Here is an 18,234-nt window from a genome sequence, read left to right on the forward strand (position 1 = left end):
GTGAGCCAATCAGCATGAAAGGTGTGTGTGTTGGCCACTGAAGAGTCTTTTACCATGCTTCCTTGTTCTTTCCTGCTGGTTGGAGCCAGTCAGAGTTAAAGGAGGTGTGTCAGCCACTGGGAAGACTCCTCTCAGCAGCTAACACACTCCCCTTTCATGCTGATTAGCTCCTAGGGATGTCTGTTGTCGTGGGAGAAGCATTAACAAGGACAAAGAAGCAGAAAACAGTATTCAAATCTGGCTAGATTATAATCTTAGAAGGCTGTATAATCTTAGAAGGGGAATAGCTGTGAGGCAGCATGGCTGTAACTATTACAAAGGGACCCTGCACTTCTGAATTTGCCACTACGCTAACGCATACAGAAAGCCAGTGTGGTGTAGTGGTTAAGGTGTTGAACTACGACCTGGGAGACCAGGGTTTGAATCCCCACACATCCATGAAGCTCACTGGGTAACCTTGGGCCAATCACTGCCTCATGAAAACCCTATCGTCATAAAACTCGGAATCGACTTGAAGACAGTACATACACATACAGATGGGGGCGGCGGTTCAGAACGTCCAGTAGGGCTCCGCCCAACCAACCAGCGCTTGACGAACAGAACGCCGCGGATCCGCCCCGCTGCTTCCCGCTGGTATGCGAAGGGGAGGGAGATGGAATGACGCCGGAGCCCGGGTCACGTGGCTTGATAGGAATGCTAACAATGTAGCGAATGTCCCAACTGTGCCCTGCTGCTGCCGCATTCTGAGCCCGAAAGGGGGGAAAGAATGGAGAAGGAGCGGTCCGCTGGGGGCGGCAGCAAGAGGCACAAGAGAGGAGTTGCGGAGGCTGCGCCCTGACTCTCCGGTGGGCATCGGAAGGCAGGAAGGGGGGCTAAGTGCGGGGAACCCCCTTCCTCGTTAGAGCAAGAAGGTAAGGGACTGTGGAGGGGTGGGGCAAGGGCTTCCCCTGTGGGGGTGGGCTGAGCCCCTCCATCCGTCTTCCCTTCTTGTTGTTACTTTGCAGCTTTCTGGCCTTTTAAACATTCTTTTCCTCTAGAGAAAGGACTTTTGGGAAACGGTGGTGCGGGAATCTTCGAGGGGGTGGCTTTCTCCTCGGGAAATCCTGAGTTGTGCTTTAAAACACACGCCCACACAATTATTCGGGGAATTGAGGGAGCTGGGGAATCGGCGAAGGAAAACGGTTGTTCTGGGAAGGGACTGGGAGTTTCTAAGAGCGAGCGGCGGAGGTCATCTGCTGGGCCAGCCAGCTTCGCCAAGAATCGGAAAGTGTCCACCCACTGCATGGCGCGTGTTAAGGACGGGGGTCGAGTCAGTCTCTCGGGTGGCCCTTTTTGCAGTGGGGCGAGAGATTTGCAGAGGGCGGAGCGCGGGGGTCAAAGGAGGAAGGCGGTGCGGAAAAGCATCTTTTCGCGTCTAGGACCGGTCGAAAACTGGAAGCCCCTGGACCAAATCTCCGCACTTGATGGATACTGACAGCCCCAAAGGCGAGGAATGGCGAGTGTGGAGAAAGCTGTATCTGTGGCAACAAAATTTGCTGCCAAGCCGGAATAGAGGGTGAGGGTTGAGACCCCCCTGGCTCTCACTTGCTTTCTAACAGTTAGTTGCTGACTAGGGGGCCTTGTGGGCTAAAACCTCTGTTTTAGATTAGAGGGTGTTGTGCAGAGAAGAGGAAGAGCGAGTCTGTGCTGGATAGAGTGATGGCGTATTTTATCTGGACTAAGAGGCTGAAATGTTCTCATGAAGTCAGCCACTGGTAAAACAGTTGCCCCGTAATCTTTTCGACACGCGCGCAGCCCCATATAGGAGCATTTACATGGCCAGCTAACCTATTTACGTGTGCCGAGTTTAGCACGTCCAGTGACTGATGGCTGGGGCAGTTGTGCCGCCGGCGTGTTAATTCTACACGTGAATGAACTTTCCTACGCGGTAAGTACGTTTGTTAGGGGACGGGACAGATGTGGAACGTTTGCATGGGCAATTTCTCATCTCGTGGCCTCTCTCAACGTCTGTTTCAAGTTCAGAATCCTTATACACTCCCACAGGGACGTGTGTGTGTGAAAAGCCAAATGTGCGGTTTTGTACTATCCTTAAAGTACATAACAGGGCCGTTTCTAATATCAGCTGTGAGTGGGAAATCAGACCGGGGCATTTATTTCGGATTAACCAATGCGGTGTACAAGGATGTGATTTTTTTTGAGGATGTGGCATGGAAGTGACAAGGCGCGGAGCCTTGCAGCCCGGTCCTGTGTACGCTTCCTCGGGAGTAAGACCGGCAGAGTCCCACGGGGCTTACACTCAGAAACAGATTGGGTTTAAGGGGATTGCAACCTCCCGGTTTTGTTGGAGACAGGAGTGGCCAAACGACCTTCGCTTCTTCCTCTTGACAGCCGCCACACCTTCCGCGCGCTACCGAAGCAAAAACGGGTTGCGCCTCCACCTCGAGCCTTTCCAGAGAGGCCTTTGCAAGGGTGAGGGATTGCCGTGCTCTCTGTGCTCGGTCCGGCCGCCAACCCAGCCGCCCTCTGCCAGAGCGTGGCGCTCCCTCTGACCACGCTCAAGGCCTCTGGCGGGTCCCCACCGGAAGAAAAGAGCCAACCGCCGAGCAAACTTTTCCCCTCAGCCCTAGGAAAAGTCAGGCGGCGCTGCGCGGAGGGGAGTGGCGCCTTCGCCGCTCACTCGAGTCCCCTTTGTGCAGCTCTGAAGGAAAGAGACGGTTGTGTCGTTGCGTCCCAAGCCCTCCGCCAGAGAAGTCGCCGCGTAGTTGCTGCTGCTGCTGCCCGCCCCCTTACCCGGGCCTTCCCTCTTCCCGACATTTTCCCCAGGGCTGCCTTTGGAGTAGGCATGAGAGAGTCTGTGTGACAGCTGAGCCCAACCGCTGGCCCTTCCTTTCCCAACCCCGCCCTTCGGTCTTGGGCACCGTCCTGCTCCCCTTCTCCAATGTCAGTTCGAGGGGTGCAGCTGTGGCTGGGGACTGAAGAGGCGGTAGTAAAACAGGAAAAGGTTAGGGCCTGCTGTCTGTTCAGTACCAAAGCAGAACTTTCTGGTGTTGGCCTCTCTTCCTCCACTGCTTTAATTGTTCCTGGGCCCTTAACAGAACAATCATGTGTTCAGTTCCATTTGGTGTATAAAGTTATGCATGGTGTGGAGAAACACAATACTGTAGAGAGGTTTTCCCTCCCTCTTTCATGTAGAAACCTCCCCCCCTTCAGTGAAGCTGAAGGGTGGGAAATTCAGGACAGACCAAAGGAAGTATCTCTTCACACAACCTTATTGAACAATGGAATTTACTATAACAAGATGTAGTGATGGTCGCCAACTTGGATGGCTTTAAAAGGAGATTAGACAAATACATGGAGGATAAGGCTATCAGTGGCACAATTTATGTGTTCTCTCTCCAGTGTTAGAGGCAGTATGCCTGTAAATGCCAGTTGCCAGGAATCACAGGTGAGGAAACTGCTACGGTCCTGCTTTCAGGCTTCCCGTAGGCATCTGGCTGGGTCTTGTGAGAACAGAATGCTGGGCTAGATAGGCGTATGGTCTGATCTAGCATGGCTCTTTTTATGTTCTTAGAATATTTTCACAAGTGCCAAACCAGTTCTTCCATTTTCTGCTACTGTAATGTAGATGTAAACCCAACATTGGCTGCTAGAAATTTGACACTCTTCTATTTTCCATCCCATGTTAATTAGCAGAGGAGATGACCAGGGGTTCCTCTGCGGAATATTGAGAGAGAGAACACATCCGTGTCTACCAGAAGTAGAAGGGAGCCTATCTGGCTTAATCAGCCTGGTGTGAAGTTCTGCAATAAGGACATTTTGACAGCTGCAATTTGTATAGACTTTTCTGCATTGCAAGTTTACTTCTGTTTGCATTGTCACATTGCATAGCTTGTGGTACACAGATGTCTGGTACTTCCAGAGTTTCCATTTAGAAGCATGTGCTGCATCTACACACAGGTTATTCTGGGCCAAATGGGTTGTCATTAGGGACATGTGGGAATGGTGTGCATCCCATGATTCTGTATTTGTTTGTGCATACTGAGGTCATGTTGGGACAACTAGGCTCTTTCTTTTCTTTTCTGAGCCCTCATGAGAATTGTGTAATCCTCTGCTTACTCCACATGCCTATCTTATTAGTGACTACAGCATAGGAGCAATTGGTGTCATGGATAACTCATCTGGCAAATTTGCTGTGTGTTGCACAATTGAGCAGCATATTAGCTGAGGAAAAGGGAGGATTAAAAATACCAACTAGGTGGAAATGAAGGCACTTTTTAAACCAGGGAAGTGGATCAGACAGGTAATAAGGATCAACCTTCTCTTCCCGTAGTGAATGAGATTTGACTGAGCTGTCATGAGATTTGTCTGTGCTATATCATCATCATCATCTGCACATTAATCATGCCTCCTTTTACACATACTTCACTTCAGTTTTGTGTTGGACCAGAAGCTGTAGAATCTTCCATGCAGAAACCCTTCGGCCATTCATGCTTTGTGTGGATGAGCTGCAATTGTGCAACAACCCCATGCCTCATTCTCAAACATGGCATCCTGATTTTCCCGCCTGTCACTTCATATGCCCTCTGTATCACTTACTATTTTTGTTTGTTTTGTTTCCCTTTATGATGGTGCTATATAAATAAAAATTAATAAGACTACCATCAGGACCTCTTGCCCCTTTTATAATCTCTGTAGTTCTTGAGCAGACGATGCTGATGCAAAAAGATCCACCTGGGAATTGAAACTTCCTTCTAGTGTAGGGGTGGGGGATCTTTTTGGGCCAGAGGACAAGATCCTTATCTGTCCCCATCCCCCCAGGCCAACTTTGACAGGTGGGTGGGACAGGTGGCTATCAGATGCGTTCAGCGTAGGGCTGGCAAAACTCCTTTTTGCAGGAATCGGCTGCATAATTGAGTTCCCCACAGGGAGCTCAGCAGATGGGCAATGACTTCAGCCCTGCTTTCTGCAGGGATCAACTGTGTGATTGAGTTTCCCACGGGGAACTCAGTTGCACAGCCAATCCAGCCACATTGCTACCTGCCCCACACCTGATGCCACCTATGATGGAAGTGGTTTGGAGTTTAGAATTTTGGGACGTGGTTTGGAACAAATGGCCTCATGGACCAAATTGGGACTTGTACTGGACTGAATTTGGCCTGCAAGCCAGAGGTTCCTCACTTGTGCTGCAATAAAAAGTTATTTACCCTAGAAAGTGCAGACTACAGTCACATAATTGTAGCTTTATAAGGAGACTTAGTCTACTCAGAAGTAAGTTCTATTGAATTCAGTGGGCTTGCTCTCAGGTATGTGAGTTTTGAATTGTGTCCTTAAATCTGAAAGTTTTGGTTATAGTTGGTTGACTGGAATCTGTCTGCAAGCTGTATCTGTCCTAGGCGTGATACTTTGCACAGATTTGCTGTTCCTTATAGGCTTGTTTGGTTGCTTTCAGTTATTAGAGGTATGGGTTTTAGGTTTGTAGAGTTCTTAGATGAGAGCCCTTGAAACTGGTGCTTCTGGGTTGTTCCTTGAAACCATTTAAGATGTGTTTGGGTCCTTCAAGTGCTGACCATCCTAAAGAAGAAGCTAGAGGCTCATTGCTATCTAAAATCCATTTTTAATTCCTCCGCTGAAGCTCTAGGGAGATAAAACTAGGAGATACTAAAGTTCCTTCCTTTTAATTTAAGATTTATTTAGCAACTTGCATTTGCATTCACTGAGTTTTGCTAAGTTTGAGCACACACACACACCCCCAAATTAAAATAAAAAATATAAGGGCAGTTTTGATACCTGATCACTCACCTTGATAAATATAAATAACATACCACAGGCAATATAATTTCCAGGCTATTTGAATAAATTTCATTGTATTGATTGGGATTAGATAGTTAACTGAATAATTTGATTAGGAGTGCTGTCAGAAACCACAATTCTGTTGTCAGTGTAGTCATACTGCACTTTATGGTATTTACATGATGATGTCTGTATATTTCTAAGAACTGCTGAAAAGGTTATTTTGGTCCAGAAGTAACAAGGTGAACATTTGCCACATGGGATGTTGCACATTTATTTCTAGATAACATTAGAAACTCTATCACAGGATCTTATGGGACTGAAGATACGAGACTAGAAGAAAGTAGCTGTTCCATTTTGGAAGGTTAGGCCACTTCTCTATGGCTCACTAGAGAGCCATAACTGGGGCACATGGTAGAACCATATAGCCAAAGTAATTGTCTGGTATGCTCTAACTTTCCATATCACAAGATCTAGGGATAAGTTTCCAGTGTGTCCACTGTGTTGTAACATAGCAGAACAGTGCTGATTTTTGTGGTAGCATGGTGATTTTAATTCTACAGTGTTAGCAATGTGACATCCAAAACACCCTAAGTAAGAAGAAGGTCATATGGCTGGATTTCCCAGTATTAATGTGCTGCAAATAAGTATTTATTGTATCAAAGCTTAGAGACACCCAAATGATATTAGAGCTCATATGTGCCAAGGACAGTGTATGTATACATTTTGATGTGTAATTTGAGGGAGAGTCACTGCCCTGAAGAACTTAATGTCTAGACTAGTAAGATTGACAGAGAGTTCATCTATGCTCAAATAGAAGTGTATAGTGCCAGAATTATCTGCTCATATTCCTCCAGTGCTTGTGGTCCCTGCAGCTGCTGCCAGAGAAAAGGGACTTTCCCCTTTGTCTCATGTCAGTGCTGGGGAATCTTGAATCATAGCTAGATAAAAGACACCTCCTCTCCAAAGCAGTGATACAATATCTTACTCCATTGGGTGGAGGAAAAGTTACTTAATCCTGTTTTGCATACTTTGAGGAACTTTGATTTTTTTTCTTTCTAAGGTGCCTAATGTTGCTTTACACAATTTGGCTACAGGAAGGTCTCATCTAGTCCACTGACTCTGGAAACTGCTGTGGCCTGATTCACACAATCAGAAAGGTGGTGTCTCTTTTGAAATGCAGATGTTTGTCATGCTGTTGCAATCCTCTTCTGGCAGTTTGGTAAGGGATGGTGAAACTCGCTAGAACTGCATGGTGGGCCTCCTTACACAGAACACTTAGCACCATGGAGCAGCCTCCATTCAGTAGCTTTTCAAGAAACGAGTACAGTATGCTGTTGTTTCTTTGTGTCAATTGTATCCTAAGTTCCAAGAGGGTTCCAGGAAAACATTTTTCCAACTCCAAACAGCTGCCATCAAACATCCCTACATATGCTTCTCCAAATAATGAGAGGCAAACTAGTATTCTGGATATTCCCTTTTGTTTGCTAAATGCTCATGGTACACATTACAGCTATCTTTAACCGATATTAATGCCTTGCCTGTTTGCAGTGAAAATGTAGGAGGTTATGGCACTGCCAACCTGGATGGAGAAGGAGATTTAGATACACATACAGTAGAGGGTTGGTGTCTTGGTTTTGCTTTAGCCCATAATTTCTATTTATGTGAGAATTCAAGTTTATGGCCTAGTTTTAATCATTGGCGATCACTTGTGGCTGAGTAAGATTGTCATCCAGGGTAAGGTCTTTAACAGTGGGTCCATAAGTGACTGTGGAGGCCAATTCTGGATCCACACAGCCTCCCACAGTGAGGACATAGGTTTCCAGATAGAAGGTGGTCACGATGAGGATTTGCTTGACGTGCCTTCTGCTTAGCTCGTTTGTCCCTTTCGCCCTGTACTCGTGCTTCTTCAAAGTCCATAGCACCTTTGATAATGGCTGACCTCCAATTGGGACGCTCATGGGCCAGTGCTGCCCAGTTCTCGATGCTCATGTTACATTTTTTTAGATTAGGTTTGAGAGCATCTTTAAACCTCTTTTGCTGTCCACTGATATTCCACTTTCCATCCTTAAGTTGGGAGTAAAGTAGCTGCTTTGGAAGACAGTGATCAGGCATTCGAACAACATGGCATGGGAAATAACCTGTGGAGATGTACATTGAGGCTAAGATCTAAAGGATATGTGTAGAGAACTGTGCATGCTCAGTACTTCAGGCTCTTCACACTATCAAGTTTAATGAACCTAAGTTAGTCATGTCTATTAACTTCATTGGGTCTGCTCTGAGCAAGACGTGACATGGAACAACGCCAAGTATGTTGGTGAAAATTGTGTTTTAATGTAGGCTCTTTTTAAAAAAAAGGAATTATGAGGTTGGAAGCTTCTTGCAAATTTAAACATGGATGGGATGGCTCTTTGTCCATCAGTGGTGGGTATTACTTTTGAACTGTAGTAAAGCCCCAGTGGAATCTGGTTTGGATTTTGAACCTGAGTTTAATTTCTAGTTGTTGCACTGTTGTTACTTATTTTATGTGTTGAAAAAAATTATAGACTGCTTAAGATAAAAAACCTCTAAGCTGCTTACAAAGTAAAAACCAAAAAAGTACAAAGCTAAAATACAAATAAAATGAAAATACATGCTGTGAGTTAAAATCCAGAATCAAAATACTAAAGCAAAATACCAATCTGTATAGATGGACAATCACCCCCTGAATAGGGGCACCTCCCTGCCTTTGTTGGCATCAGCTCGAAGATTGTCTGTTTGCATGTGGCTCTGGAGACTGAAGAATCCCATGAACAATTTTATCACGCCTACCCTGCTGATCATGCCAGTTTGGGCTCTCCTCCAGAGGAATGTGAACTGTTTGCACCAGCTGTGTGTGCTATAGCTAGTTTGCTTTTATGTTGACGGAAGGCTTGTCCACAATGCAAATGTTCGTGTATACACTTCTGTTTTCACTCTCCTTCCCCTCTTTTCCAAGAGTTGTTTTTCTGTTTTCATAAAAGGTAAAGGTGTCCCCGCACTTATAGTGCGAGTCGTTCTGACTCTTAGGGTGACGTCTTGTGACGTTTACTAGGCGGACCGTATATATGGGGTGGGATTGCCAGTTCCTTCTCCGGCCTTTCTTTACCCCCCAGCATATGCCGGGTACTCATTTTACCGACCACGGATGGATGGAAGGCTGAGTGGACCTCGACCCCTTTTACTGGAGATTCGACTTCCTCCTTCCGTTGGAATCGAACTCTGGCCGTGAGCAGAGCTTTGGCTGCGTTACCACCGCTTACCACTCTGCGCCATGGAGGGCCTTTCTGTTTTTATAAAGACATATAAAGTTTGGTGGTAATTATTTTGATCAAATATAAATACTAAGCGCAGTTGCCTGAAATCAGTTGAACTCTGTGTAAATTTGTTTGGGTTTTAGGGATGGGAAACCTCTGGCCCAAGAACCAAATGTGGCCCTCCAGGCCTCTCTGTCTACTCTTTGGAACTCTTCCCAGACCACACCCTTCACAGGCCCTGCTTCGCACCCCACGTGATTTTACCTGGCTGGAAAGTGTTCTTGCACTCTGATAATGCCTTTTGCTGAGAGGGGGAGGGGGAGGGAGGGAGGAAAGTAGTCTATGTACAAAGGTTAAAATTACATTTGCTGTTTTGCCCACTTTTCCTCCAGCATGTGGCCCTTGGAAGACTGGCCAGAAGGAAATGTGGCCCTTGGTCTGAAAAAAGGTTCCCCACTGTAAACAATGCACACAATCTCTAGAAAATTCTTTTGTATGTGCTGTTGAAATGAATGGGAATTGTACAAGAAAGCAGAAACACTAGAAAGATATTGTTTGAAGAGCGAAGAGACCCAGTGTGGGTAGACATGCGGCCTTGAAACTGGGTTGCCTAGCATTGCTTCCCACCCATAAACACTTGGGTGGTCTTGGGTCCAAAGCCTGACACTTAACTCCTCATGGTGCTTGCTGAGTGCTGCACCTACTGCATCAGCTTTGTTCTCACACACAAGTCAGTACCTTGTGGTCTGTGACAGTCATGTATATATGTTCTCTGCCTGTGTATCCCTTTATTTGGCATGCCTCTTCCTTGCTGTCCTTTCTCTGCCCCCTTCCTCAGAGCTCTGTCTGGTACCTGATCCAGGTTTGTGTGCCTTATGGGGAAGGACCATAGCTCAGTAGTAGAGCAGCATCTGCCTTGCATACAGAAGGTCCCAAGTTCAATCCGGCCATCTCCAGGGATGGCTGGGGGCAAAACTCCTGCCTGAATCCTGGGGAGCTACTGCCGGTCAGAGCAGCCAGCACTGAGCTAGATAGACCAATGATCTGATCCAGTGTAAGGCAGCTTCCTATGTTCCTCTACTTGGTTGGAGTATCACACAAGATTGTCACTTCTGTGTACCTTCCCATTTTTTGTGAGAACTGTTTGGGCTGTGAGTCTTGTCCTATTGTACATATGTTAATGAGCTAACATATTTGTGTTGAAGTATGCACCAGTCTGTATATGCATGGGAGGACACAAGGAGAGAGCTCTGGTTCTGTTGCTGTCTTGGCTAGTGTAGTTTGGCTGGCATTGTTGCACCACCCGAATTAGTGAAAACCTCCTGGGTGTTTACTTCAATTGTTGAATATATCTAATTGCAATATTACACTTTAAATAAAATATTATATTTATAGGCTGCCTTTTCCAGTCAACCTCTCTCTTGAGATGGCTTCCAACATACAAACTACCATTAAAATTAATAGTAAAGCACCAACAAACCAGTACTAACATTAAGCCCTGCATAATAACACTAAAATAAAATGCTCATTGTTAAACAATGCCCCACAAACTTTAAAATTTTTCTTAATGCATGTACGTTTCTGCAAAAGTAAACAAAGCTACCTTCTCAACTAAATATACCAGTTTCCATCTGCCATTAATTTCTTTTTCTTTTCTTTTTTGTTGGTTTGACTAGTAAAGAATATCGGAGAGAGACAGTTCTAGATCTCTTCATAAATGGAATAAAGCATTATTTTAACATGTATTTATTTAAATATTTATGAACCGCACTTTCATCAGAAATATAACAAGGTGGTGTACAAATAACACAATATTACAATAATATCAGTAAAACATCAATAGCATGTCAGTAAACTGGTTGGTAGAAAATTTCAATTTCTAAAAGCCTGTTTGAACAGTGTAGCTTTTAAAAGACATCTAAAAAAAAGCAGAGATGAGACCTGCCAGACTTCTCTTGGTGAGGAGTTCTGCAGGACATGGCTTGCCTACACTAAAGGCTTGTCCCTGGTGAAGGCTGAACAAATGTCAGGCATGGGGGACCACCAAAAGTGCCCCATCAGAAGATCTCAGTGATGATAGATGTGGAGCATAAAGAAGCGGGGCAGTCATTAAGGTACTTTGGGTCCAAGTTGTTTAGGGCATAATATAGTAAATGTTACCAAGTCTACACATGTCTGTGATAACATGTTACACACCATATGCATGTAAACATGTATCATCGCAAGGGCACAGTTTTTAAAGATACTGGGCTTAGAATCATTTATTTATTTATTAGATTTATATCCCGCCCTTCCTCCCAGTAGGAGCCCAAGGCAGCAAACAAAAGCACTAAAAACACTTTTAAAAATAATAAAAACAGACTTTAAAATATATTAAAACAAAACATCTTTAAACACATTTTTAAAAAAATTAGGCAGTGCAGTAGTCTCTGCACCCAATCCTATTTGCTTTGTGTGTTGCACAGCCGACCTTAGAGTTTGGCTCTGAAGTTTCACAGTAAAAACTGTACAATACTGCATGTTCCCTTAATTGTTAGTGTTGAAAAACCATCAGGTGAAAAAAATTAAGAGATCTACAAATTAAGTTATTTGATTCTGGAATCTGATAGTCCTGTCATTGCTAAATTATGGCAATTACTATTAAATCACATTTATAGCCTACTGTTCCTCCAAAAAGTTCAGAGCAGCAAGCATGAGATAAATCTCATTTTTATCTTCTCATCTGTTAAAATGTAATAAGAATAACTTGCACAGCACAACCTAGTAAGTTTCATGACTGACTGGGTATTTGAACCTAGGTCTCCCTGATCCAAATTTAACATCCTGTTCACTGAGTACAGTTGTTACCCCCAGTTCTCTAGAACTGTCTCTTCACTGAAGGTCCCAGACACCGAGTGCTATAAGGAAAAAGGTTAAGAGCTTCCTGTCTGGGAAAAGTTTTTAATGTTTCATTTATTTTTGGATTAATTTAGTATAAAACTTCTAGGAAATTTTTAACGGTGATGTATTTCTATATTCTGCATGGTTTCATTGTGCACTATTTTGGATTTTATAAGTAAAGCAGTATTTATAATATATATAATATATCAGGCTGGCTCTTTTGTCTTGGGAAGAATTCTTTTTGACAGAGAGAGAACTGCATGACTATATCTGTTTTTCTTCTTCTTCCAGACGCTGAAAAACAGCAAGATGAAGATTCAGGGTTCCCCCTTGTGTATAGAAACCCTGAAAACTCTGAGCTGAAGAAGTGTGCAAGTGGCACCTGCTGTTTAACATTTATGTAATGCTATTGATATACCAGGGGACTTCAGAGAAGATAGAAGTGTGACGTCTCTGCTCCAGAGGTTTACTATTTATGTTGGAACTACTATCAAGGGATTATGTTTTACAGCAACCTTTTATCTTCAAGAAGAATAGCATTGAATGTCCCTTTGATTATATGCAAAAGAAGCTGGTATTTATGCTGAAACAAAACTGGATTCACCATGAGGCCAAAGACTTTTCCTGCTACCACTTACTCTGGGAACAGCAGACAAAGATTGCAAGAGATCCGGGAAGGTTTGAAGCAGCCTACCAAATCTTCTAGTCAAGGATTACCTGTTGGACCAGGAGGCGAAACTTCTCTGGACCCTAAAATTGTAGTAGGGAAAGATGCTGCCAGGCAGCAGCAAATGAGACCAGTAGCCAAGTTTGGACCTTACCAGAAAGCACTGCGAGAAATCAGATATTCTTTGCTGCCATTTGCTAATGAGTTGGGTACCACCTCAGCAGCTGTTGAAGTCAATAGGCAGATGCTGCAGGAACTGGTGAATGCAGGGTGTGATCAGGTAAGCATTATTTTAAAGCAGGCTGGCTCTGCAACAAGGCTGTAATAATCTGGTATTGGCTACTGATATTGTTGGAAATATTGGCATGCAACTAAGTTGCTGCTGAGTGTACACAATGCCCTCGCTATGGTCCTAGGGCTTGAGCGCTGTGGCCCTATTTACCTTATACTTATCATGTGCTTTGCAACAGCATTCACTCTACCATGTTGGGTTGGGATTAAAGGAGAATGGTTGACAGAATGGGGTAAATTGCTTTGCATTTTTGTTCCATGAGCTCCCCATAATGATGCTTAAACAATCCAACATGCTTAAGGGGCAACCTGATTTTTTTTCTATAACAGCAGAATCTCCAGTGGGATTTCCCATTGCAGATACAAAACATCGTCCTGCTCTTAAAAGAGAACATGAAGAAGCTCCTCTATGTTCAGAGTGTCTGTGCTCACCACTTGAGTGTTACTCACTGGCCTGGTTTCCACAACCTGCTTGGTTAAACCATGGCTTAGCACAAACATGTCGGTTCCTGAAGAGGAGATTGCAGCGGCTTTGATCCTGCCTGATTGTTCTGCTGCTGCACTGCATTGAGCCAAGCCATAGTTTGACTTAATGTGTTGTTTGAGCCTGGCCCCATGGTTTAGCTCTCCCACACAAATCACAAACTGTAAATGAAAGAACAAGCCTTGGTTAGAACAAGCTACCCTGAGCTCCTGTTGCCGCTCTGAGCTCCTACTGAGAGAAGGGGCGGGATATAAACCAACCAACCAACAAATAAATAAAGTTAATCTGAAGACAGCTAAACCACAAGCCTGTGGTTGGATGACACCCCAAGGCATGGTTTAGCTCAGCATAGGAGCAGAATGACCAAGAAGGATTAAAGCGGCCATAACCTCCTGTCTTAAGAGCCCACACGTTCATGCTAAGTCATGGTTTGGCTTAGCAAGATGTGTGAACCAGGGCATTGTGTCCTTTGTTCCTATTTAATGTTCAGTGGATTTAATTCATTGCTGCTTTGCCAGAACCTCTTGATTCCTCAATGCTTTGGAAGATTTGAGTAGCAGTGATTAGAATAAGAACTCTTCCTCACACTTCGTAAGAAGGCATAAGCTAAAGCATTTATTGTTGCAACAGAACTGTGTTGACAAACACTGCATGGGGGCAAAATGTGGTTTCCTCTCTTTTTGTCTAGCCATCAACTCTCACAGTTGTTTCGCAAATCTTGTGATGCACAATGGCTTAAAACCTGGAATTAATTCTTCTGTTTGCAGATGAAGGTTTAAAAGTAATTGGAGCACAGAAAGCTGGGAAACCAACAAAGTTTAATCCATTGCTTTTAAGTTCCAGTTTTGAGGTCTGCCCTAAAAAAAATCTAAGTTTGTCAGCAATTTCAAAGTGTATTAACTATAGCTTGTCATTTGAACCAGGGCTCACCAGGACTCAGCCTCCAGACATATTTTAATGTCACATTTCTGCACCAGAATATATAAAGTAAAAAATAGAGTGCCTTTCTCTTTCTTTCTCCTGAAATAACTGACCAGCCCATATGCAGCTGGCATTAAGCATGCTTTCTGTGCCAGGGGTGTAACTTCTAGAGAGTCCCAAGCCCTGACATCTCTGGTTTCAGAATGTAAGTGTTGGTTAAAATAAATGTATTACTTTCTTTTACTTCTGTTCTGAGCTGAAGTGCCTTTTAGGGCAAATACAGCCATTGAATATAAGGACTGGAGAGTCTATAGAACAACCAGTGTCCAGATGCCCCTTGCAATGTACCCTATTTCTAGGAGTAACTGCTTCTTCCTGCTTCTGTGTCCAAGGAAGACAAAGGCTGGGATGTATGACAGTGCAGGATGACCATATAAATTGATCCCACAATTTTTCTAGACCCATGAAGGCTATATACAGTATGAGCTTTAAAATGAAAATGGAATAATGTTACATCAGTGAAACTCAAAGTAACATCATCTTGTACTGTAATAGTGATATCTGTGCAAGATGCGCTTTTCTTCCTTCTCCCTACTTCAGCCCCTCGCGCCCCTGAGAAGCTGCTCCTGATGGTTGGAAATCACTTCAGAGTGGCATGAAAGCCTGAGAAGTATTTTCAAGGCTTGCACACCCTTTGTGATAAATAGCAATGAACTATTACTGATGCCTGTGGAAGACTGTTCTGTTATAAAGGGCTACTCAGAAGGGTAATCTCGCACCACTGACCCACTTGTGCAATTACTTTCTGTCGTAGGGACTATTTGTTTTTACTTTTGATGTTTCTGTACATTGTTAGGTGCTTTGAGTGTCTTCACTGGAGGGGGAAAATGGGATAAAAAGTTAGTGTAAATAAATGTGATGTGGCATGGTGGGATGCCACAGGGCATGTGTGCAACTGGTGAAAATAAAAGGAATCCCTAATTTGCACAACCAGTTATGTTCTGCTCATGGAAAGAGTTATTTGGATACAAGCTGATAAAGTTCAAGTTTCTGCTGTTAGGGCAGCACAAACTTATAGTCACTTTAAAATCCTTTGACTGCCTTACATTAGCAGTTAATTTCTGAATACCAGTTGCTGGGGATCATATGCAGGAGAATGCTATTTAGGAGGTTGCTCTCATGTCCTGCTTCTGAGCTTTGCAAAGGCATCAGGTTGGCCATTATGAGAACGGGATGATGAACTACACAGACATTTGATCTGATCCAGTAGGGCTATTATATGATAGTGTAGTATAGTGGTTAGAGTGTTAGATTAGGACCTGGAAGACAAAGGTTCAAATCCCCTCTCATCCATTAAGACCGCTGGGTGAGCCATTGTCTCTTAGTCTTAACCTACCCCACAGGGATGTTGAGATAATAAAATGGAGAGGGGCAAAACCATATATGCCACCTTGAGCTCTGTGCAGGAAATGTGGTGTGTGTGTGTGTAAAATAAATAAATAAATAAAATATAGTAGTAGTAGTAATATTAATGAAAATAATTATTGTGAATTACAGTACATCTTCTGAGCCCCATTAAAAATATTCTGGTCCAGAAGTAGAGCTGATTTGGATGCTACAAGTAAATAGGAGTCCTACAATGCTATTATGTGGATTAATTCCACTAAAGGTCATGGAGCAATAGAAAATACAGTTCTAAAATGCATTACGCTTCTCCACAGAAAATGCACAAATAACAACACAATTATTTATACCTTAAAGAATCCATTATGTTTTCCTTCAGATAAGTCTAAAGGCTTGAAGCATGACAAATTATTAAAGTTCAGCTGCAACCCAACCATCTTTTAAGTTTAATATGATACGTCAGCTTCACCATGTAGGTACCATTGCATATCTTAATTAACCACAATATTGTCAATATGAAGTGGGCTTCTATCTTGATTGTTTAGCTGCTAAACAACCATGAGATGATGAACTAAGCCTTTCTCAAATTAGCTAATAAAACATTTGTTTATTTTAACTGATTTTCATAATTGCATTTTTAAATTGTTGTAACTCACCCTGGAACCTAAGGGTAAAGACCAGGCAAGAAATCTTGATGATGACTGTCATGATTAAAAATGAAGGGTTCTTAAAGTGACAGCTGTGCAGTCTACAAGGAGGAGATTGGAAGTTTTCACTTAACCTAACCATAGTTTCCTGTTATATTTGAACTCAGGGCAAACTCTGGTTTGTTTAAACTACGGCTAGTTCAAGCAAGCCCGGCTTGAACTAACTTTAGTTCATGGTTCTGGCTTATTCATTGACCATGGCTTAAATAACAAGTAATTGGAAACTCTGCTCAGTTTCAAAGTGGAGGTATATGTTTTTATTTAGATCTGCTTAGGGCTTTTAGATTGAAAAGTCTAAAAGTATTGTAAATCACTGGTGTACAAAGGAGACATTAACAAAACTGTAATTCTAGACTTGTTCTTTTCCCAACAACTGGATGTATCTCACACTAGCATGACTATTATTCAGATATGACTAAACTAACTAGCATGTGATGATGCTATGAATTAAAAAAAAAAGCAGTGCAGACAGTTCCAGGATTTGTAGAACTTGACAGCAAAAGGCACAACCTTACTCAGCATGAAAATATGAAGCCAGAAATGCTGGTAGTTGCCCATCGGTTGGTAAACAAAACTTGCTAGGCTTGAAAGTGCACCTTTCAGTCTTCAAGAACTACTGGCAGCAGGACAGTAGATATTCTTCTTGCAGAACATTAATCTACTTAGAAGCACTCCAGACAATCAGATGTGGAATGTTGCATGCAGTTATAGATAGTAGATTTTTAAATATTTTAAATATTTGAATTGCACTGAATAGATGCAATTGAACAATAGTGTAGTGGTAAATTCAGAAGTGCAGGGTCCCTTCATGATAGTCACAGTTTTGACTGATGGGTTGAGAATGAGATCCTTGTTAATGCCTTCTCCCACAACAACAGACATCCCTAGGAGGTAATAAGCATGAAAGGAGAGAGTGTCAGCTACTGAGAAGAGTCTTCTCAGTGGCTGACTCACCTCCTTTAACTCTCATTGGCTCCAATCAGCAGGAAAGGACAAGGAAGCATGTCAGAAGACTTTTCTGAATGGCCAACACACTCCCCTTTCATGCTTATTAGTTCCTCCAGCTTGTAGGATGCTGGAGACATAGGCACTGTGCTGGGACCCTGCTCCCAAAAAAGTAAGGGGTCTAAGACCCCCTGAGACCCTGGACAAATACACCCCTGTTGAGCATACGATTGGATATATTCATCAACCTGGAGAGGTTTGGATTCTGGCTTGCGCTCTCTTTTTTTCATTCTTTCCCAGAATGAAAAAGTTGACAGGGTTGGTGCTTCCACTACAAAATGATATTCTGATGTGAATTGTTGAAGAGCTGCAGTTGTCGGCTTCTTTGCTGAGCTATGAGGGTTCCTTGGGAAACTGTGTGTGTGTTTTAGCAATGTTGATCTGGTTGTGTCTTAACACATTTTTCTTCATAAAATGGCAAAATATTTGTGGCTTGGAGACTGGGAAAAAAAAGACATGCAAAACCATTTATACTAATACCTGGAACTGTGTGAGCTTAAAATTGTGCATATATTATACAAATTAAGCAAATAAAAGAATTACTTTGCTACTCATGGGGAGGGTGAGGAGCAATGTCAGACACCGAACCCCTGCTTCCCCATGACCTCAAGAAATCCTATATGACAGCCTTCCCCAACCTGGTACCCTCCAGATGTTTTTGGACTCCAATTCCCATCAGCTCCAGCTAGCAGGGCCAATAGTCAGGGTTGGTGGGAATAGTCCAGCAACATGTGGAGGGCACTAGGTTGGGAAAAGCTGCTATATCAACTGTAGATGTGTAGGGTAATTAACTTGCTTTTGCCCTGCTTG

At 43.3% G+C, this 18,234-nt stretch overlaps 1 protein-coding gene across 6 annotated transcripts in view; it reads left to right on the forward strand.

Moving 5' to 3' along the window:
- Nucleotides 1-525: 525 nt before the first annotated feature.
- LATS2 (large tumor suppressor kinase 2) overlaps nucleotides 526-18,234 on the forward strand; it is a 61,464-nt gene continuing 43,755 nt past the window's right edge. Inside the window, exons 1-2 of one of the 6 annotated variants that reach the window (XM_061628574.1) lie at nucleotides 526-911; nucleotides 12,237-12,892. In XM_061628574.1, coding sequence (XP_061484558.1) covers nucleotides 12,551-12,892 — 342 coding nt within the window. In that variant the 5' untranslated portion in view covers nucleotides 526-911; nucleotides 12,237-12,550. The other 5 variants (XM_061628576.1, XM_061628577.1, XM_061628575.1 and 2 more) reach the window with 5 other exon arrangements.

This window comes from Rhineura floridana, chromosome 5 (assembly GCF_030035675.1).
Source record: "Rhineura floridana isolate rRhiFlo1 chromosome 5, rRhiFlo1.hap2, whole genome shotgun sequence".
Taxonomy (NCBI): domain Eukaryota; kingdom Metazoa; phylum Chordata; class Lepidosauria; order Squamata; family Rhineuridae; genus Rhineura; species Rhineura floridana.